Source organism: Acinonyx jubatus, chromosome B1 (assembly GCF_027475565.1).
Source record: "Acinonyx jubatus isolate Ajub_Pintada_27869175 chromosome B1, VMU_Ajub_asm_v1.0, whole genome shotgun sequence".
Taxonomy (NCBI): domain Eukaryota; kingdom Metazoa; phylum Chordata; class Mammalia; order Carnivora; family Felidae; genus Acinonyx; species Acinonyx jubatus.
In genome coordinates, this window is record NC_069382.1 from 106,579,048 (window position 1) to 106,602,749 (window position 23,702).

Below are 23,702 nucleotides of genomic sequence, written 5' to 3' on the forward strand. Positions count from 1 at the left end.
GACTAAGATAACTTTCTCACCACTTGTATGAATTGCAATCTATGATTATGTCATAGGACAGTTACCAGACCAAAATTTAATAGAATCCAATTCAAGTATTGCTTTGTTTGTGGAAATAAAAACAAAGTGAGATTGAGCAAAGAGGGACATATCTCTTAGAAGGATGGATGAAAGGGAAGGAACAAATTAATAATGATACTGTATTTTAAGATAACATTATTATCTATGAAGATAGCAATTCTACCAACAGTAGGCCTTGTGTGGTTCTTTTTCAGCAATTGATTATTAGCTGACAAAGATTAATTACAAATTATTAATTAAAACTTCATCCTTAGCCTTTCTAAAGGCTATTAATTTTAGGTATTGAATTTAGATTGTGCCTGTCAGTTTTTGAACACAGCAACATCAAAGCTTACCAGAATTTCTCCACAGACATCTCTCTAAGATTGACAACAATAATTAAAGTGTCATGAAAACCAAGGCTTCACAATTTTAAGACGAGGCTATCCTGTCCTTTTGGTGATATTTTCTAGGACAGATCTTTAAAATGAATAAAATCCAGCAATACAGGAGTGCCTGCCTGGCTCAGTTGGTCGGACATGTGACTCTTAGTCTTGGGATTGTGAGTTTGAGCCCCATGTTGGGGTTAGAGATTACTTAAATACGTGACCCATGTATACTTGTTTTACTCTAATACTATTTTTTAAAATACTCTTTTATTTTGGATGGCTGCTAATATTTACTGGAGTCAACAACTATAACTTTATTCTTCTTGAAAAATATTACAGAAGTGGGAACCTGAGTAAATGTTCTCTTCTAAGAAAAATTCTTAGGAACTTTTCTCTTCTAGTATCTCTCTACATGAAAATTATCCATCTATGAGATCATCATAGTGAAGGGGAAAACGTACTAAAGGTCACACAAAAGGAAAGTCAACAATTTGTGTTTTATGCATCCAATAAGGCATCCATTATCTCCGTTCCAGTTCAATGTTTACCTGTGAGCCACTTTTCCTCTCAATAGCTATTTCTGGGAGATAACACTAGGCAACCAAGGGAAACTAAGTCTACATGTGCCATGTACTTACAATTTACTTTATTTAGTTTTTATTTTCATTTTTTAATTTAATTTTATTATTTATTTATTATTTATTTTTTGAGAGAGAGAGAGAAAGAGCATGAGTGGGAGAGAGGCAGAGAGAGGGGGTCAGAGGATCTGAGGTGGGCTCTGTGCTGACAGCAGTGAGCCTGATGTGGGGCTCGAACTCATGAACCATGAGATCATGACCTGAGCCAAAGTCAGGTGCTCAACTGACTGAACCACCCAGGTGCTCCTATTTTATATTTTAAAGTTTTATTTTTATTAGTTTTGAGAGACAGCATAAGTGGGGGGTTAGAAAGAGTGGGGGGATCTGAAGCAGGCGCTGTGCTGGCAGCACAGAACCCAACACGGGGCTCAAACTCACTAACCATGAAATCATGACCTGAGCCAAAGTCAGATGCTCAATCAACTAGGCCACCCCGGTGTCCCTACCTCATTTAGTTTTACAACAAAATTGTTTTTCTTATTTCATGGATAAAGAAGTTGAGATTCAGAGAAATTAAATAACTTCTCCTATAACCTAAAACTAGTAATTAAAACACAGGTTTGCCTTGTGTTAAAGTCTGTGCCCATTCCTGTTCCAGGAGGCCTCCTTAGTTAGGTCAGTTCCAACAAAGATGGTTTCCAAAAGGAAAAGTCAAGGAATGATAAACGAAGAAAAGGTAAAGCAAAGAAGTGGAGAAGATTACAGGGTTTAGATTCTTTATTCCAAATTACTTAGAGCCCAGCAAGACTGCCTTTCCTGGCACCACTTTCGGAGCACTCAGACTCTGCCTTAACTGTGTGTCTAGGCATAACGGGAAAACGAAAGTTAAACAGAAGATCCAGGGACACCAGAATGTCCACAAGACCAGGTTTGGGGATGGCAAGCCCTTCCAGTTCTTTGATGGAGGGTATGGGTAATATTCCATTTGGTCATGGCATTAAGAACAATACCTAACCCTCAATAACTATTCGGTGACAGAATTGATGAATGGATGAAATGAGTGAATGGAGTCTGATAAAGAGGGTGACAGAGCTCTGGAGACTGCTGGTCTTTATTTCCACTTGGGAGTTTTCTTTCACAGCTGGAACTAGCACTAGATCCCACCAGGCTATAGAACCTAACAGATTGCATTTAAGATCCTTTACAGTTTTATGGACTATGATGTTTTATCCTGCATTCCCAGCACATAATGGACTACCTTGCACATGGCAGGCACTCAACAGATTGCTCAATAAGTGAATGAATGAATAAATAAACCAAAGATATAGGTATGAAGCAGACTGGGCATTTTCTTTTATAAGTATGAAGTACTGTTCTCAGTCAAGATCCTCATAAGACTAGAAAAGTCTGAGAGACCTAGAAATCCTCAGTGAGCATGGGAAGGAAGCTAAAAAATCCTCTGCAGTTTAAGCAATATCTAAGAATGACAGCTGAACCTGAGTACGGAGGTGCTGGTGACAGACGATCTATAAAATTTAGTGAAATCGTGAAATGCAAAAGAGAATTCATTGCTCAAATAAACAGCTTGTGGGAGGGAATAAGTACTTTCCAATAAGTAGAGAACATTCAGCATGAACCAAAGATCAGAACGACCTGAAATGTGAGTCTCAGTTGGTAGCAGAAGGTGGACCTCGCTCCCTGTCAAAGAGATGAGTTTTAAAATGGGAGAACACACAGTGCCTCATGCATGGTGACTATCAACAAATTATGGAAATGATGACAAAGGAAAAGAAAAGAGAGATGGAGGGGAGCAAAGTGGGGAGAGAAAAACAGATGACTGTCCCTCAAAATGTGCCTAATCTGGGGTGTTTCCTTTCAATTCTTCTCATGGAGCTTTGGTTCTGGGCATGCTCCAAAGGGTCTTGCTCTAAGGCAGTGGTCTTACTCAAAAAGCATTTCCATAACCCAGATCCAGAAAGACTACAGTGGAACATCCTTAGGACTCTAAAGGAAAAAGCACTTACTGGACCCTGTTCCTTATCCCTAGGTTCTAATGCCAAACTCTCCAGATGCCTGGCATTTCTGGAGTACTTCCAAATGTCATTTAGTGTGATTACAAGTTTCATATCTGTCCTTCCCACCAGACTTAAATTCCTTGAGGACACAAGACTGCTTTTGCTAAACTCTGTGGTCCCAGGAGCTAATGTAGTCTCTGGATTTAGGAAAGGGCTCCATGCATATTTGTTAAGAAAATGAAAAATGACCTAAATATTTCTAAGTGTTATTTTATGGTCAGATCATAATGATAAAAGCATTTTGGTGTTTTCACGCGAATAAAGCAAGTACCACATGTCATTCTAAACCTACATCATTTATATTCTATTGGAAAATTGGTTGCAAGAAATCTGGCAGAGTTTTGAAACATATAATATTAATCTGGTAGAAGGCATATGTGAGGTTACATATTTTGGTTTATGGTTCTAAAGGTTAGTATGGCCTAAACTCTTTGTTTTGTGAATGAATAAACTTGGCCTATCTTGATGAAGGATTTCTATCCTTGGCCTCAGTACAGATACAACTACCTGAAGCCTATTGTGAACTGTATCATACTTATAAAGCACGTTACACATTTCTGTCCCTGATTACACAAAGAATATGTAACATACGAACCCAATTCTATCTTTGTGTCACTATAAGAGAGAGATATCCTGAGGGTCTACAACACTAAATGGCCCAAGAGGGCTATGCTGTATGAATGACTTAAAGTCTTCCTACAGTTATTCTGGAAGGGTCTCAAGTTACCAGATTGCCACATTTCACTGTTTTCAGCATGCCTATCTCAAAACTTATTTGCTTTTTTAATCTTATTTATCTCTTAATCTTCTTCTTTTAGTGGGCTTGAGAAGAAAATAACCAAGCTGTTTTGAAGGTACATAATTAAGAGTGAATGAACTCTGAGTCAAGAAGACCTAAAGGTATCCATTGGGAGTCAAGTACATGAACTTTAGTTCCTGGACATTTTGGCATTGATTTTGGCTTCTCAAATGTCCTTTTGACTTGCTTTTTTAGCTCTTGGTTGTCATCCAGATGAATAAGACTGCCAGAAAGAGCCTGTCGGTAATTGGAGTTAGAAAGAAATGGCATCCGAACTCAGATCTCCACTAAATGTTCTCTTAAAAGTGCAGCCTGTCTTAGGTAAATGATATATCTTTCAAAATTCATCACCTATAGTTCCTACATAATGCCTCAATAATCCTTTGCTTTTATATAATCCTCTATAATTGATAGATACCTATAAATGTTATATAAACTGATCTTCAGTGAACATTTTTGATACAGACAAAAATCTTCTTCTCCTTTTATGACTAAGAAAACTGCACTTGAGAAATTCTTATGGACAAGCCTCATGAAGATGAAGCTAGTAAGTGGCAGAGAGGGGACTCACACTCCAGTCTCCTGACTCCCAGGACACTTCTGCCACTGCAGTGACACAGGTTTGACTATATGAATTAGTGGAGCAGAGGTGGTCTACAAAGGTTACTAATAGCAACACCACACTACTAAGAAGTGTGCACTTGTTGAATTTTGGAGAATCATTGCCTTATTACTTCTCCAAATGCATATTCCTGAAGGAAAAAACATTTTCAACAAAATCTGTGCCATTTAAACACTCAAAATGTATTTAAATATTTTCTGCACACCTTGGCTTCTCAATGTAGTATTGTTACTTGTCTGGCCCATTTAATTCTCAAAGCAAAAAGGCAAAGTCCAGTCTACAAGAGTGGTAGGCACACATTTTATGACCACCATGTCAGGCCTGGGAACATTCCTGTTCTCTCTGAACTCACAATGACTGTGAGATCCAGTGCTGACAAAGCTAAAAATGCTGCATTTCCTCCTCCCTAGAAAAAGTTTGAACCCTTAGGAGTATAACCACCCAGGGGCACCTGGTTGGCTCACTTGGTTAAGTCTCTGACTTCTGCTCAGGCCATGATCTCACAGTTCATGTGTTCGAGCTCTGTATCCAGCTCTCTGCTGTCAGCACAGAGCCTGCTTCGGATCCTCTGTCCTCTTCTCTCTCTCTGACCCTCCCACACTGGTTCTCTCCTTCTCTCTCTCTTTCAAAATAAATAAAAAATAAACTTAAAAAATAAAAAATAAATTAAAAAATTAAGAGTATAACCACCCATATGAGTGAGCACTAAGAACTGATATTAAGGATACACAGTGTGCCCTTCATCCCCGGGAACCATTACCTCTGCCTTTTACTAACCAGACTAATAATGCTACTGCTATTGATTCTTCTGACTTATGTCTTACTGTCACTAGACCTCCAATTTCAGTATAAAATATTCACTACTTCTAGAAAGGTAATACATTAAATTGCTGTCGGCCATTAACACAGCACTAAACAAATTTCTTAGACTTGATTTTTGCTACTGCTAACTGCATCTGAAACAAGGTGGTTTTAGTAAAAGAATAGGAGATGGGGATTTGGGAACATAAGGCAGTCTGAGCCACAGTTAAGGCTGACTGAGGTGCTACAGAGGTGTTGCTGGCCCCAGGGTTCCGATTAGGGGGAAAGCAAAGCAGAGGGGAAGAGAGCCTTAGAAAGATTCTGGGTGGTGGGGGCTTGGGGCCAGTCAGGCCGGTGGGGGCCATTGCTGAAATGGAGCGAATAAAGAAAGTGAAGAATAGAAAGAGAAATCAAAAGGTCACATGTTAACTATGGCAATTTTTTACTAAGGCTGGCCATATTTTAGAGAAATTATGAAATTTGGTGAAGGGATGATATTGCTAAATTATTCCTAGCAGGTTAAAACATTTTGTTAAAGACTGCCTGCTTTACGTACTCAACACAAATGCTTATTAATGAAACCAGTAATGTGCAAAGATTATTTATTTATGGTTTTCAAACAAAAATGGTATTGTATCAACTCCACTGGGTACGCTTTGTCCAGTTTGATGTTCTAATTAGCAATTCTTAGCATGATTAAATGCTAAATACACAGCTGTGTGAGGCTTCAGCTGGTAGTAACCAGTAGTGCCTAATACTGACTTTTTAAAAGAGAAAAACAAAAGTACTCAAATACTGGATACAAAACTTTCGAGGCCTTATTCAGCTGAAAGAAGCAAAGTTATAAATATAAACTGGAGTTATATATAACATGTCGATAAAGCTAAGAGATGTAGTATTTGTCAACTCTGTAGAAAAGCTGTTTGGACTAAAAGAAAATAAGCCAAGCCAAAGGAACTTACTTGGTTGAGCTCACGTATGACACATTACATATGGATCTCCATTAAATCATCGTAATTTTTTAAAAAGACCTTATTACTAAGTAAGTCTAGAGAGATAAGCTATCTACTTTGAAACATTATTAAAGAAAACCCATATACTTTTTGAAAAAAAGGAACTTTTCTGTATGCACCTGAAAAAAAGTTGTACATATCTAGCACATAAATAACCTCACTCTTTCCTAACTTTCTTCTGGTAACATCCAACATCTATAAATAGCTAAAAACCAGTGGAGATTTTTCTATCTCCATAACAGAAGTGACCCAAATTACACGCGTCAGTATAAATTTCTACCCTTTAAATGGTAAAGATCCTGTAAACAGATCTCATTTGAAGTTTTATTTATGAAGCAAATTACCTAAGGCTTAAATGAAAGAACTGTAAGTTGCAAAAAGAAAACCAAATTCACTGTTTGGTAGGCACAGTAATATAAAACAGGTTAGTACTAAGTGCCTCAGATGATTGCTTATTCTGAATCATAGGTATTTCTGACTAAGCCAAGTTTTTATGCCCCTCCCTAAGCTTTGGCAGCATAGAGGACAAAATCCCTCCTTTTAACCTCTCTCTATAATATTCAACTAAGTATGTACTTTACCAAAATGAAACTAAATCTGCAAAGGCCTTAAGCATTTTCTTATCATTTCAATTTTTGCCTTTCAGAAGAAACACATTTTGCAAAATCTATTCACAAATTATCTACCATAAAAAGCTGAAAGACCAGAATTTTTCAAGTGAGAAGAAACCAATGTATATATATATGGCTTGTGATGTGTCCTAAAATTCTCTTTGAGATTACAGTTCAAGAAGAAAAATAAAACTTGTTCAATAAAAGTAGTAATTCAATTATATTCTCTGGAAGAAAATGAATTTTCTGTATTGTGCAAAATAAAACCAAATGATGGCATGAATTAAAAAAAAAATTAACGTTTATTTATTTTTGAGACAGAGAGAGACAGAGCATGAACGGGGGAGAGGCAGAGAGAGAGGGAGACACAGAATCTGAAACAGGCTCCAGGCTCTGTGCTGTCAGCACAGAGCCCGACGTGGGGTTCGAACTCAGGGACCACAAGATTGTGACCTGAGCCCAAGTCAGATGCTTAACCAACTAAGCCACCCAGGTGCCCCTGAATTTTTAATCATAAATTCTTATAAGACCAAAACTACTCACCTTAATACTATTTCTAATGATTGCTTATGATTTACTAGAAAAAATCAAAGCTTTGCTACATATAAATTGTAAAATTCCTTTCCTATAGCTATCCCTTGCCCATCCTCTGTGAGCCCCCACCTTCATGAACTATTACTTAGACCATACCTACACAGAAAGTCTGCTTGACTTCAGTTCTGTCAACATAACTACACCAGAGATTAAAATGTTTTAAGGATACAAATCTACATTTTAATTATGTATGGTGCCTAAAATGTTCTATTCCATATCATCACTGAAGTGGAGGAAACTTAAAAACTAATCCAATCCCGCCCACTGACCTGCCCTCAATTTAATGATAAAGAAATGGGGACCCAGAACGGTAAAGTGATCTTCCCAAGAACCTCCTTGAGACCTTGAATATATATAATTTCCTGGTTCCCAGTGAGCACTCTTTCAACTTTACCAATGGACCGATGCAGCAGATATAAGAAAATGTTAAAGGAGAGCATAAATTTAGTTTTTTGTTGCTACTTACTTATCTACTCAGTAAACAACTAAAGTTGTCCAGTGACGTAGGACCCCTGCATATGTCCCCAACTAACATGTGGAAACACCCAATTCAGCAGTAGTGATAACTGGTGGACTTTCCCTTCTTAAAACACTCATTTCTTAGATTCTAAAACACCATTCTTTCCTGGATTTTCCTCACCTCCCCGAGTTCTTGAAGTCTCGTCTTCCTTTACAAAGCTTGTACATGGTTGAGTATTGTTGGCTCAGACCAAAGTCCTCCTTTCTTTCCACACCTCTCTGTAAGTAATTTCATTTATTCCTAATGCTTTAGTCCAGTCTCTTGGAAGATGACCCCCACATTTGAATACCCAGCCCTGACTTTTCCTCTCAGCTCTATGCTCATATCCTCAAAGGTCAGTCTGACATTTGTGCTCATAGATCCCTGGTTTCTCAGATTTAATATGTCCAAACTGAACGATGTCTTTTCTCTCAAAAACCCGCTCATCCTTCAGTCTTTCCCTTTAACGAAATGCCTTTGACTGGTTACTCTTGCAGGAAACCTGCTGTTTTCTTAGAATCCCCTTCACCCAACTCCACCCCAGTTAATTCTACCTCCCAAATATACTTGGAAACATCCCTCTTCTCACCAGCCCACCACTTCCCTGAGTTATGGCAACATTCACTCAATTGGACCTCATGTCTTCTCTCTCTCCTTCTAACAAGATTTCCCCACAAAGTAACCAGAGCAATTCTTTCTAAAAGAAAATCCAATCACTTTTAACTCACTGAATAAAATCCGAACCCCTTACAGTGTATAAGGGCTTCTGTGAGATGATCTCTGCTCAGCTGTCAATGTTTACCTGAGCCACCTTGCCCTAGCCCCTTGCCTCCTCCTCTTCAGCCTCACTGAACTTTCTCAGGTCTTCAAAATGCACCTTGGGATGATGTGTTCACTGACAGGAATGTTCCCCTCCCGTGGCTGGCTCCAACCTCTCATGAAGCCCTACTTTATCTCCTGAGAAGACATCTTCGTCTCCATCAATGCACCCTGATGGGTTTCCTCCACAACACTTTAGTGCTGAAATTATGGATCTTATTAATTTATTTACATCTTTATTAATCATTTCTCCCATCAGACTCTAAGTGGCACAAACAAAGAAACCGGGACTTGCACTTAATATTGCTAGTTCAGTGCCTGGTACATTTTAGGCTCTCAGTAAGTACATACCAAATACATAACAAAATGGCTATCTATTCCTTTTCTGAACGGCCATCCCTTGGTGGTATGCAAAAGCTTCTCACTGCCCCCAACACAAAAAAAGTTCTCAAAGGACCTTGCAGTGAAAAAGAAAATGTCAAGCTGGTTTCACTGCACCTCATGATGGCCTGGAACTGGTAGTCAGGGAATTTATTTAGCTTCAAACTTTTAGTAATAATTTGTCCTGCTACTTGAGCTGCTTTGCACTGATAAAAGCTCTGGAAATCTATAGCTTAAAAATAATTTCATCTCATTTTTGCAAAATAAATTGGGCAAATACATAGGCTTTTACAACTGGAAATTACATTAATTCAAAAAATATATATTAAGGCCTATACATGCAGAGTGCTGTGGCACGAGGTATGGAAGTGGGTGGGATATAAAAGATGAGCCAGGACCTCTGCTCTCAAAGAGTTTTGCTTCCTCCATTACTCTTTCTGAAAATGCTCAGTTTTTTAGAACCTAGTGTTCTTATTTCTATTTTTATTTTATTTTGGACAGAGAGCATGCATGTGAGCAGGGGAGAGGGCTGAGGGAGAGGGAAAGAGAGAATCCTAAGTAGGAACCAAGCTCAGTGTGGAGCCTGATGTAGGGCTCGATACCACAACCCTGGAATCATGACCTGAGCTGAAATCAAGACTCTGAGCTCAACTGACTGAGTCACCCAAACAACCCAGAACCTAGCGCTCTTCTTAAAGCGCTACACAAATTAAATATTTTCAACTGAGATTAAAAGAACTTTTCTCTACCTCGAATTAGGGATAGAACAATTTAACAGGCATTTATTAAGTGGTTGTGATAGTCAAAGAAGTGTAAAATCCGGTCAGCTTACTTTGGTAAGTTTATCTTTACTATATCATATATTTGAAAATTTTTGATCTAAAAAGCAGAAGCAAATCAAGGGAAATAACATCCTCAACATAGCATAAAGGTTTCCTCTCTTGTATCAGAAGACAATTGTCCCGAGAAGCTATCCTGTCAAAAAGCTACCATATGAAATAATCTTAATTATATGTAAATGCCCATTTTAATAAGCACTCTTCTCTGAAGCAAACTTTTCAGGAAAAAGGAACACATGCCTCTCTGTGACCCTCTTTCTTTTCTTCTCTCTCTTTCATATCTCATAGCACTTTTATCTTACAGCACTTTCTATAACGAATGCCTGTTAACAGTCTAATTATATTGGTAGAATCACAACTTTTGAGTCTTCTACTAAAAGTGGTCCCCTGTAACAGCAGTAAGTGCTGCTTTGCAAAAAATATTTTTTTTTAATTTTTTTCAACGTTTTTTTTTTTATTTATTTATTTTTGGGATAGAGAGAGACAGAGCATGAACAGGGGAGGGGCAGAGAGAGAGGGAGACACAGAATCGGAAACAGGCTCCAGGCTCTGAGCCATCAGCCCAGAGCCCGACGCGGGGCTCGAACTCACGGACCGCGAGATCGTGACCTGGCTGAAGTCGGACGCTTAACCGACTGCACCACCCAGGCGCCCCAAAAAATACCTTGACAGAAAGCCAAAGGAAAATGGTGGAGGTACGTGTTTCCCATTCTGGCCCATTCTGTGCCTCATTTGGTAGCACAATTGCTTCTGATTGTATGGAGGGTCTCTTGGGCTGTGACTGCTTTGTGTCCAACGTTTAAATACACCTCCTTCCACAAATGCCCAGGGTTCTGGTCTGCATAGCTTTGTCATTTTTATTTTGGCACCCAGTTCCTGTTGCCGAGTACAGGCAAATCGCAGGCACTGCGAGCACCTTGCTGCCTCTCCCCTGTGCTTTGTGAAATGATCTTTCTTTGGCACTGTGCTAGGAGGAGTTTCTATACCTCTCTGATTCCAGATGGAATTAGAACACACTCAGGATTAAGAAGTGCCTGAAAAACTCTGTCCCATTACTTCAGTGCCTATTTCTCTTTGGCTGTTTATCCAATTTTCTTGCTATAAGTACCCATTACAAAGTAACCCTCTGCCCCAAGTTGACTCTGGGCATATCAGACAGGAACCAGTATTTTCCTTAAGTACATGTTCAGGATTTGCAAACTTATGAGAGATGCCTTCAAAGTTAAAAAAATAAAGTGGTTCTCATGGCATAAAAATATTTCCTGAGCAAGCAAGCTGACATAAAGACTGCACACTAAAAAATAAATCCTTTCTCATGTTTTTTATTTATAGTATGTTAATAATGGGTAGCTGGCATTTATAGAATGCTACATAAAATATATGGCATTCTGTTCACTACTAAATTTTGGATATAAGACTGTAGATAAGAAAAAAACGTGATTTCAGCATATAACTTCTTAGAATTTTAGAAAACAGGCATTTACATAATGTGACTTTAAAATCATAGCCTGCTTTGGGGCCCCTGGGGAACTCAGTCAGTTAAGCGTCCAACTCTTGGTTTTGGCTCAGCTCATGATCTCATGCTTCATGAGTTCAAGCCCCACATCAGGCTCTGTGCTGTCAGTGCATAACCTGCTAGGGATTCTCTCTCTCTGCCCCTACCCTGCCTGTGCACTCCCTCTCTCTCTCTCTCTCAAAATAAATAAAGAAAAACTTAGAAAAATAAAATCATAGCCTGCTTTGATCAAATATTATACGTTAACCTGGGATAAAATATTTTCAGAATGTTGTAAAAACAGAAAAAGAAAATAGTGGAGATGAATGAAGAAATAGGGAAAATAGTTGAGGGTATTCATTCTGAAAAGAATAACTAACTATTATTAACATGGCTGCACACGGACATTCTGTTTAGGACTGTGTCTTAAAGCAATGGTTGATAATTCAATAGCATCATAATTTCACAATGCAGAGGTGTAAGATAATAAACTCCCCATGTGTATAACGGAAACCAGGGCTCTTCCAGTTATTGAAATACACACATACACATTACACAATTTATGCTGAAAACAAGTGTCTAGAAGGGAGAAAACCTATAATGATCGCAAAAAAAAATTCCATTCTCATGCCAAATATATTACATAATACAATTAAAATTTATAGGTCACACAGCTTGTCTGCAAAGTATGGTTAGTCCTCAGACCAGCAAGCATCAGCATCAGCTAGGAATTTGTCAGAAATTAGTATGCCCATCCCAGACTTACTAACTGGCCAGTCAATCTATGTTTTGACAAGAATGTCATGGCATTCTGATCCAAACAATACTGAGGAACTGGGGCAGGATACAGAGATATTGCAAGAAATCAGGATAAAGACTGGGGTTTGTTGCTGAGTCTGCATTCTAGATCTTAGAAGAAAACCTAGAATTTATTTATGTTTTTAGGTTTCTAGGCTATCCAATCTAATAATCTAGTTTACAGGGTCTGAGTGTGGAGGAGAATCTGGGGAGAGTCTCTGGTTAGAAGGCAGGCAGTCATTTATTCGCCCTAAGCTCTTTTAGGAATGGGAAGCACAGACATAGGAAAATGAACAGGGGTAGAGCCAGCAGGACAGGGGTTAGGGTCCCAACTGCTCCATGTAAAGGTCTGAAAAGCCACAGACAGTATCATTGAGCCTAAGGAAGCCGGCATTCCCAAGTACCATGAAGCTACACCCTTAATTCTCTTACCCTTGAGAAATGTACCCATCTGCTTCTACTAATTTCTCACAACACTCAAATGGGCTAATGTCACATTATCTCACTTGTCATTTTCCTTCTATTTCTGTGAGAATGAGGATGAGAAAAGAGGACGAAAGAAAGAGAAATAAACATCCCCAGGACAGGAGCAGAAGGACCACGTGCCAACCCTTAAAATAAGTAGAGGGGAAGATGTGGAGACTTCCTCCACGTCCCCCCTTGGCCCCTGAAACCATTCTATTTGCCATGTGGAAAATAGTAAGTGATAGTGATTCAGCAATTATAGCTCATCTTAATAGGAGCTACTTAATAGGAGCTACTAAAACAATAGATGCAACAACTGCCACCACCAGCTTTGCCATGGCTCTCGCACACCAATCCCTCCGAGGTAAGCACTGCCGTCCTCACTTTAATGAGGCTGAATTGCTCATCCAAGAGTCCTGTGAAGGCCAAGATTAAAAGTCAGGGCCATTTGGCTGAAAAAGCCCATGTTTTTCCACTTTGCTACTTCTGCCACAAGCTCCAGTAAAGTTGGTACAAAAAATTCCATAAACAAAAGTATGAATTAGGTAGTTTGTCTCCAGTGACACTGAATCTTCAGAAGCTCATGCTCACTCCATCCTCTCCGTCAAAATCTGCACTCAGGAATAGGTCTGGCAAACTCAACTGACAGTAGAGATTTTAATTTCAAAAATAGAACTGTTTGGCTTACAATGAGATGAATATCATACCAAAAACTTGGTACCAACAGCAATTTAATTGCGAAAACTGGAATTTGTAAAGATGATCAGTTAAAAAGATTTCCCTTAACACGGCCAGTGTTTGAATTAATATCTACATAAACAATTCTATCGGGCATCCTAAAGCTTAAATACGTAATAGCAGAAGAAGGAAGGTGTTTAAAAATCCTATCAGACTGTGTACCTTCAATTATATTTGGATCTTGTATCATATCAGGAAATCTTTGTAAACCCATAATGCTTACAGAAGCAACTGATAAGCTATTTAAAACTACAGTGCAGCTTAGAAAATTACCATATCAGTAAACTGAACAATAAGTTACTGATGGTTCTAACAGTGCCTGATATACTTCCTGGATAGATTCATTGAGCAAGGTAATCTGGTTTCTTACCACAAAATAAAGACAAAATATATGATCAACCTATAAAACTTTTGCAATAAGTATCTCCAACAACATTTTACATTAATAAGTTCCCAAAGCGAATCTATCACTTCTGCCCAACTATCCTGTGGTAGTGAATATTTAAGCTCAGAATTAGTCATTGGAACTACCTCATTAGTCTCTTTCCAACATTACAGTTGTCAATTTCTGATCCCCGCACAGCTGCTAACAGCACAATAGTACTATATAGATGAAGACATTTTACTAAGTCATTTGTGAGTGATGGCATTCAAAATGAGGAACCTGTAACAAAGGATATATAATTTGATTAAATGATACTTATTTAAAAGTGGGCATTTTAGGGGAGCCTGGGTGGCTCAGTCGGTTAAGCATCCAACTTCAGCTGAGGCCATGATCTCACGGTTCATGAGTTCGAGCCCCTTGTTGGGCTCTGTGCTGACAGCTCAGAGCCTGAAGCCTGCTTCAGATTCTGTCTCCCTCTCTCTCTGCCTCTCCCTTGCATGCTCTCTCTCTCTCAAAAATAAAATAAACATTAAAAACTTTTTTTTAAGTGGGCATTTTTTTTTTGTTACGTTTATTTATTTTTGAGAGAAGGAGAGAGACAGAGCATGAGTGGGGGAGGGACAGAGAAAGAGGGAGACACAGAATCGGAAGCAGGCTCCAGGCTCTGAGCGCTCAGCTCAGAGCCCGACGCAGGGCTTGAACTCACAGACTGTGAGATCATGACCTGAGCTGAAGTCGGATGCTTAACCGACGGAGTCACCCAGGCGCCCCTAAGTGGGCATTTTAATCAATGTGGTACAATGGTTATAATCCCATCTGTAGCTTTATATTTCATGATAATATAATTTATATGTAACACAGTATTAAAATGGCCGGAGTTTTCCACAACTGCTGTAATCTTGGATCAAGTTTGTTAGCACCAGCAACTGTGGTCCCATTTCTCAGCCTAGACACTTCATTCATTATTTGGGAAGTCAGCTTTCCATTACTATATGGAATAGTAAGGAATGGCTTACAGGTGAATCAATGGAAACTGAAAATGGAAAGCCAATGTTTTGCTTCTCAGTTTTATTCTTCTTCTTATAACCTGATCTGCTCACAAGTGGTTAATCTAATGAATCTGTTGTTCAATATCTCATTTTCCCCAAAACGTTTCTCTGTGAGAGAGTTCTGGCAAATAACAAAATGACAAGCAGTGAGTATTTCACGACCCTGTCCTTGGTCTCATGCTCTTTCTTATCTCTGCTTATCTCTTATCTGTATCTCTCCCCAGAACTATGTTTCCCTAAATTAAAAATGTTTCTACAACTGGTGAATTGAAGATGCCCTTAATACTTCTCGCCTGTCAATAAAGCACCTCTGAGGCATGCCAAATGAGTACCTTACCCACCCCAAAACATCTTTCAAGACAGCAAGAGCTGGGCTGATTCGCTCTAATAACCCTGTTCCCGTGCATATTTGGAATACAGTAGAGGCCATTTAGTTCACCAACTGAGTAATGTATAATGATCTTTTGTCAATATCAATAACATTATGTAGCAATTCTAATTCATTAAAATAACTTAGCTTGGAATGTTTGCTTGCTTAATGGCTGGGATGGTATGTGGACATAAATTAGAAAGAAACAGATAATGCCTATACTATTAACAACATTGTTGGACTAGCTGAAACCTATTTCTTTTGGCAACTATTTCTATTTGATGCAGTTCATTTAATCTTAAACATTCACCGAATGCCTACCATTTTCTGGGTACTCAGGGGAGAAAGATGAATTAAGTAGAGGATCCACCCCCTTTGAGGCATCCACACTCTAGTTACGAAGAAAGCCATGTGAAAAACCAATGTTTAAAGTACAATCTATTAAGTGCAAAAACAGTTTGGGACTGTAGAAGCAGAACAGTGGCAGAGATCAGCTGCCTGGCAGGGTCAGACCATTTCATCAATGAGAAATCATTTAAAAATTATCACCTGAAATATGTTAATTTTAAAAACTAGGGTGCACCTAGGTGGCTCAGTGGGTTGAGCATCTGACTTCGGCTCAGGTCATGATCTCATGGTTCGTGGGTTCGAGCCCTGTGTTGGATTCTGTGCTGACAGTTCAGAGCCTGAAGCCTGTGCTTCTGTGTCTCCCTCTCTCTCTGCCCCTTCCCCACTCATGCTCTGTCTCTCTCAAAAAATGAATAAATGTTGAAAAAAAATTAAAAATTAATAGACTCTCTAAGTAAATGTATGATTCCTTAGTGGCATTATGATTTCCCACTAATAAAACTGCTAAAAGCTTTAATCACTCTCTGTTAGATATTATTTCATTCACATTTAATACTTAAAGGACCTAATCAAGTAGGAATCTATTTCCACACCCCTTTCCTGCCCAAGGCAAATCTTTTTTAAAAAAAATCTGTATTCATGTTCTCTACCACCCTGCAATGATAGAGTAAGATATAATCTAATCTGGACCTCTTCTCCTTCATTGACACATTTTAAGGACCCATACTCTAGGGAGTCAGGTAGTAAATAATACTGCAAGTTAGGCACATAGCTAACGTGCATTGTTAAATAACTGTATTATCAAGGAACTCAACTGCTTCACTCTATGCTAATAAAACACCTTGTAATCAAAAGCATTTGGATGGGGCTGATTGCTACTATTAAATCTCTAAAGCATAAGTAAGAGTATGCATGACTTAAAATTTGACTCTCGTATTAATTCCTCACAATCTTTGAGATATCAAATAGTGGAGAAATATTCTTCTCTGCACAGTTTTGTATACACTACAAATGTGTAAATGAGTAAAATGAGTACCAAGAGATGTAGGCATCTTGACAAAATATCTAATCACAGCAAAATAATCCACATTTTACTTGGCTGTGCCACAAACCATCTGTATGGCCTTGGATGGGACACTCAAATTCACTGAATCTCCTATGTGACAAATGAATGGACTATTCTCTTTATTTTGAGGGGAGAAAAATAAACTAAATTAATGGAACTGAACTAGATGCTCTCTAGAGTTTCCCTAGGCTCAAACATTATGAAAGCTTCTAAAAAGTGTCTTTTAGAAATTTTCTGTAGCCTTTCATCCCAGGTTTTGAAATGAAATCCCACTGTCAAATCATTTCCAGACATCTGGAACACCTAATCCATCCCCAGTGTAAGATACCAAGGCAGTTAACAATTAAGCTGTTATTAGTGAATCATGCGTTCTAAACGGCCACTTGCTGGGCCCTACTATTTTAGTGTCACAACCATGACCTGAAAATAATACAGGCATTTGAGAAACTCATTAACTTGTAGAACCCCGAGGTGCAGTTTATCATATCAGAGAAATCTACTAGAGAAATCCCAGTAGGAACACATGTGTTCCTAAGCATATAAAACCTCACCAGAGTAAGAAATATCTGAAAGTGTAAGACACATCATTCTTCAAAATATTCCCTGGTGAAAAACTTCGTAAGTGGCATACTGAACTGAAAACGGCCCTTCACACTTACGAACTAAGTAAGACACTTTCAATGGGAATAATACATTTACCTAGATCTACATAACACATGCACATACCATAACTGGCACAGCCAAAGTGTCCATTGGAAATAAAAAGCACATCCTTAAAAGAATCATTACAAAACACCCAAAGAGAAAAAAAGAACAGGGAAGCCCACAAAGTAGGTCAAACCAGCATCACCCTAGAAATTATGCAAATCAGAAAACATCTGGAGTAATAATCGTATATAAGGCTCCAAACCCACTCAAAAGATGCCTTAAAATAAAATAGTGAAACTAACGGGCAGAGGGACCCATGGGGGAAAAGATAAGCTTGGGTTATAGGAAAAAAAGAAACATTCTCACATGCTATGTATGTATCTTAATGAAGGGTAGTGGATATAAAACAAAACATAAAATATTATTCTGTGCTTATGTAGCTCAAGTTGCTGCAACTCAAGACAGATGTACAGGGACTGAAGATTCATCAGAACATTCCTTTTCATCATGCATTTCTTTTTCAGTCCGAAGGGAGACAGCACCAAAACAGAAACCAAATGGAGCAGGCAGAAAGACAGTGCTCTGGTTGAGAAAAAAAAAATGAACACCGGGAGGGAACAGGGCTCATCTGTGTAATATTGTGAATGACTCAGAGTAAAAACAGACTTGCTTATCAAGTCTTGTAGAAGCTACTTCTAAATCTGATTTTAGCTACCTTTAGGAAGAGGAGTTAATATATAACACAGTGACTCTGGCAGAGAATACTTAAGGATTCGAAATGGGCTTGGATAAATTTGTGAATGGCTGAGAAAAGCTGAGGTTAATTCCTATCCTTTATATTGGATGCAGAGAGAACAATTGTGCCCTCACAGCCTCCATTGGCGACATCTGATTGAAATGCTAGGGTGGTATGGGCCACAAATCTGGCAAGTTCTATTTTTTTCATGTTACACGAAATATATCAAGGTGTTATTTATTAAATATACTTCTAATAAATGGATTAGAAAAGCCTACAGGCTGGCTGTATATTCCAATCACATTCTTTCTCCATGAGAAAATGCTGCCCAGTGATTGTCCTTATCTGATGCATATATAAAAATGTCTGGATTTGCTCTTCATCAAGTCCTTAACAAATTTTTGTTGATACGTAGTGATGAGAGCTAGAAATGAGTAATTTAGCAGAGTTGTTGTGAGTGGCTCTTTTCAGATTTTCAAGAGTAGAAATAGTTTCAGTAGAGAACAAAATCCTAGAACAACTCGTTGCTTCCTGGTAAATGACATCAGATGCTGAGATTAAATACAGAGAACCAATCTGGGGTTAGGAAACCCTACAACAACAGATATGTGAGCATGGCTCCTGCAAGTTTGAGATACCTAAGAAAACACACTGTGATGGAGAAGAGAACACAAGGGATTTACTGACAGCTCAACCAGGAAAAAAGAATTTAGGTCTGACTTAGATATGAGACAGGCTTTGTTCAAGTTCAATCAGTTCCATCTCTGAAATGAAATTGCAACGGGACAGGATTTCTTTAAAAGAGTTATAGTTGCTTACTAAAAATTAGTTGGCTCCCTAGTTTGATGGAAGTTACTACCTCGTTTTCATTGTTGGACTTTCTTGTGGTTGTGATTGCTGAAAGAAGAACCTCTATTTACATGGTCTCCTATTTATTTGAGTTCACTGAACCTAATCTAGATGTGGAGACCTGTAATCGTGCTTCTGGCAAAGAACAAAGGGAACTCTGTTTAATTAAAAGCAAAAAAAACCTCACGTTCATTAAAGCTAACTATCTAATAACTACATTCTCCTCACACACTATCGTTTTACTTAATCAAAAATAGATTTCCCAGCCACTTTATTGACCATATAGAATGGCCCCTCAGCAGTGTAGAAATGCTCCATCAAAGCAGGAACGTGTTCCAGGGGAATGGCATCCACAAAAGAAGGGACCCTGGTAGGGATCTATTGTCTTAACTACTTTTTAGAGCAGCATCGGTTAGCCAACAATAACCAATCCTATCTCTTCCGAAACTCAAAACCGATTAAATTGACCTCTGTATTTAGAAACGATTACCAAGGAGTTCAGCAAACCTTACTTCTGGTAGTGGGCTGGCCGGTTTGGTTAGGATTCCTCCTACATACACAACATTAGGCAGAGTGGGTCTCGGGAACTCCAGTGCTACATCTGTACACAGCATCCACAGACTGGACCCATGGACCAAGTCATACATGGACTTCTCCGGCAGCAGGTTGTACTTCTGCATTATCCTTTCATACTTGGGAAGAACCAGAAAGCTGACCCCTAATCTGGAAATGAGGTAAACGCCGGTATTTTTCATCCTTTGCAGCAAGTTCATGTGGTCTGTGAGGAGTGAGTTAAACTCCGGGACGTAAGCTAATGGGGCAGGAGCACCCACTTCAGCAGGATACCAGAGGCCAGTTGAAAATACAGCATATTTAACCCCTAAAAGATGCGCTATCACAAATCCACACATGTCATTAGGGTCCACCAGCAGCAGGTCAAACTTTTCCTTTTTTAGACCCTGAATCAGGGCATGGTTGCCAACCATCATATCACAGTTCTTAGTATAGTGATCCAGTATGTCAAACAGTTCGATTGCTGTCAATCTCCCAGAGAAAATATTCCGCATTTTGGACTGCAGGAAAGCATCCGAGGTGGTACTGTTAAAAATCCCTGGGTAGCGCTGGAGGCTGTAATGATTAGATGGCGCGATGTCTCTGCCTTCAGAGAGAAGAAACACTGTACGGTGGCCTCTCTCGTGCAAGGCTGAGGCTAGTGTCTTGAAAATGTACATATGGCTTTCAAACATAATTGGCGGCACGATGATGATTTTGGCAGCCTTCGCTATCCCAACCGCACTCCACAGGAGCACGAAATACGGAGTGTAAGACTTCATCGCTGAAATGACAACCAGAAAAAGACTTAAAACAAAGTATAGTCCTTACCATTCAAAACAAACAATCACAAAGACTTCTTTCAAAGTATTTGATGATCCAATATTTTGTCTAAGGATCACTGTTCAAAAGTATCCTGATATTTGTTCTAATTACCTCTCTATTTTTAAAAGATAATTTTTTAAAGTACAGAACTGACAGCAAAGCTGACAGAAACTGAAATACATTTAAAATATATCTGTTGCAGAGCACATAACTCCATCAGTAAGAGAGAACTAGATACTTTCTGAGAACTAGATTTCAGAAATCTGAAATAAAACTTCTATAAGATTGAATGAAAGATCTCTCTTCTTCGAATAATCACAATGAGGTATCTATGAAACATTGTTTATCTTCCTTTAAATTTTTTTGATGTTTATTTATTTTTTGAGAGAGAGACAGAGCAGGAGTGGGGGACGGGGAGAAAGAGAGATGGAGACACAGAATCCAATGCAGGCTCCAGGCTCTGTTTGAGCTGTCAGCACAGAGCCCAACCAGGGCTCGAACCCACAAATGGCGAGATCATGACCTGCGCTGAAGCTGGCGCTTAACCAACTGAGCTACCCAGGTGTCCCAACACTGTTTATCTTTTAATTGAACATTAATGTTAATCCCAGGAAGAAGGGCCAAGATTTTTGATTTCTGGGTGCATCAGCATGTATGTGTCTCTTTAAATCATTTCATCACAGCAGTTACATTCCCAATTATGACCAAAGCATACCAAAGAAAGATTGTTTTAAAAAATAATCCTTTCAAGTAACAGTTCTATATAAAGGACATTTTTCTACAGGAAAGATTACCTTTTATGTGAATTTCCCCTCTATCTAAATACACTTATGTATCCTGGCAGTCTCTATGTAATTTATAGCAATTTGCTAATTCATTTCCGGACATTAAAAGAAAAAACTTTTAATAGAAAAGTTCAAGGGAGTTAACCAGATCTATGTAAATGTTTATAGAAATGATTGATTAACAAGTGTGTGCCAGACCACACTTCCTGTGTTGTACTTGTAAGTCAGGTGCAAATGGCAAGTTAGATCATGGTTGTACAGGTGATACCAATCACTTCTACCTTTTCATGTTAGTGGATTATGTACAATAGTTAGAGTTGTCCTCAATCAGTTTTTAGAAATAAGTGTTCTACCTGTGGGGTCTATATAGTATGCAAACTCCTCCTACCCGACCCAATATAATTTTTACTTAGACTCTAAATTAGCCTCCAAACTGAAAACAAACAAACAAACACACAAACAAACAAAACCCATCTAAATAATAATTACCTATGCAAACTGGATATTTTTACTTCAAGGAACAACTTAGAATAGATTTATATGCACATCACCAAATCAATAACCATTTTCATTCATTATCATATATTAACTACCCTACTTGTACAAATTCCCACCATCTAAATGAAGTTTTAGCAACTATACCTTCTCAATATTCAAACACGCTGCAAAAAACAAAAAAGAAATCAATAGCGGGCAAATGATAGATTCTTCTCATATCAAGATTTAAACTATAGGGGCGCCTGGGTGGCCTGGTTGGTTGAGCGTCCGATTTCAGCTCAGATCATGATCTCACAGTTCATGGGTTCAAGCCCCGCATCGGGCTCTGTGCTGACAGCTCAGAGCCTGGAGCCTGCTTTGGATTCTGTGTCTCCCTCTCTCTCTGCCCCTCCCCTGCTCACTCTCTCTCTCTTTCCCTCTCAAGAAAAAATAAAAACTAATTTTTTTAATTAAAAAAAGGACTAAACTACAAAATACGTTATAATTCCAGGTGCCTCTTCTCTCCCTCCAAGGAGATTTTCAAACTATTTCTAGATGAGTTGATACTGTACCATTAAGAGTAAATTGAAGTAATGCCCATTATAAGCATAGAAGAGCCTGTGTTAACTATTGCTTGAATTAATGAGGGCTTTAAAAAAAACAAATTTAGAGAAAACACTATTTCTATAGCAATGAAGTAAGTTTATTCTATAATTACAAGGTCAATGAAGAAAAAAAATTAAATAGCCAATTCTGGAGGAAACTTTCCAGGCCTTCATTCCTCTGTACCATCTCTCTAATGTATCTCTCTGGTGCAGGCTCCCAATTCCAAGGAATTAAAAATTAAGGATTTTCAGTGGACACGTTCTCAATTCGAGGGATGAGATTTATGCAAAAGCAGTTATTTCAGCAGCTAGTGTCCACTGCTGTGATTAATACTACCTGTCATGGTTTGCATGTTCAAGAAGACATACCAACGGATGGACTAATGGTAGGAATGGCTTTGTCTACTGTGTTTTGCATCTAGCTGAGCAGTGAACACACAGTTCATTCAGCTACAGTTAAAACCACTGGTTTATCTATCATAGACACATAAGACACAAAACAAAACACAAAAAATAATAGTAGGGAAACAAATCCTTTCCCTGAGCTTTTTACTCATCTTACTTTTTTATTTTAATATTTTATTTCAGAAATTACTACAAAGTAAAATGACATAATTTTCTGTGATTTTTTTTTAATGTTAATTCAGTTTTGAGACAGAGAGAGAGAGAGAGAGGGAAATATAGCAAGCGAGGAAGGGGCAGAAAGAGAGGGAGACACAGAATCTGAAGCAGGCTCCAGGTTCTGAGCTGTTAGTACAGAGCCTGACACCAGGCTCGAACTCAGGAATCGGGAGACCATGACCTCAGCTCAAGTCGGATGCCCAATCGACTGAGGAAAATGGTTGCTTTTTTAACGCACAAGTGCTTATGTTCAAGAACAGCATTGTTCAAAAGAGTTTTCTGTGAAGATGAAAATGTTCTCTATCACGACTATCCGATATTGAGCAGCTGAAGTGTAGTTAGTGTGATTGAGGAACTGAATTTTAAATTTTAACATGTGGCTTAATTAATTTAGTACCAGTGGCTACAGTACTAATATAAGGTTAGAAAAAGTGCATACATTCTGTACATATAGATTTTAAAAGTAGTTATGTAAACATACCAATATTTGTGGGAAAAAATATCTTCTAAAAACAATGTCTACTGATGCTTTGTGAAAAAAAAATTAATGACCAACAAAGAAGCATCATTTCTACAGATATAAAATTGTTCAAATATAAAATTAATTATGAAGTACTACAACAGCATTTTACTCTGATTAACATCGTTGTGGCGGGAAACAGAATGAGCAACACGACTACCAACAAATGGTGAGGCTATTGCTAGTCCAGACTTATCAGGATGTGTCTACTGATAAGCTGGAGTTCACTAATAGTAAAAACTTCTGCTCTGAGAAAGATAATGCCAAGAGAATAAGAAGATAAGCCACAG

At 38.5% G+C, this 23,702-nt stretch overlaps 1 protein-coding gene across 2 annotated transcripts in view; it reads right to left on the reverse strand.

Moving 5' to 3' along the window:
- The window catches only part of UGT8 (UDP glycosyltransferase 8), an 85,238-nt gene that overhangs the window by 35,133 nt on the left and 26,403 nt on the right, over positions 1-23,702 (reverse strand). For both annotated transcript variants that reach the window (XM_027063362.2, XM_027063369.2), the window contains exon 2: positions 19,540-20,363. In XM_027063362.2, coding sequence (XP_026919163.1) covers positions 19,540-20,361 — 822 coding nt within the window. In that variant the 5' untranslated portion in view covers positions 20,362-20,363. The remainder of the gene's footprint in view (positions 1-19,539; positions 20,364-23,702) is intronic.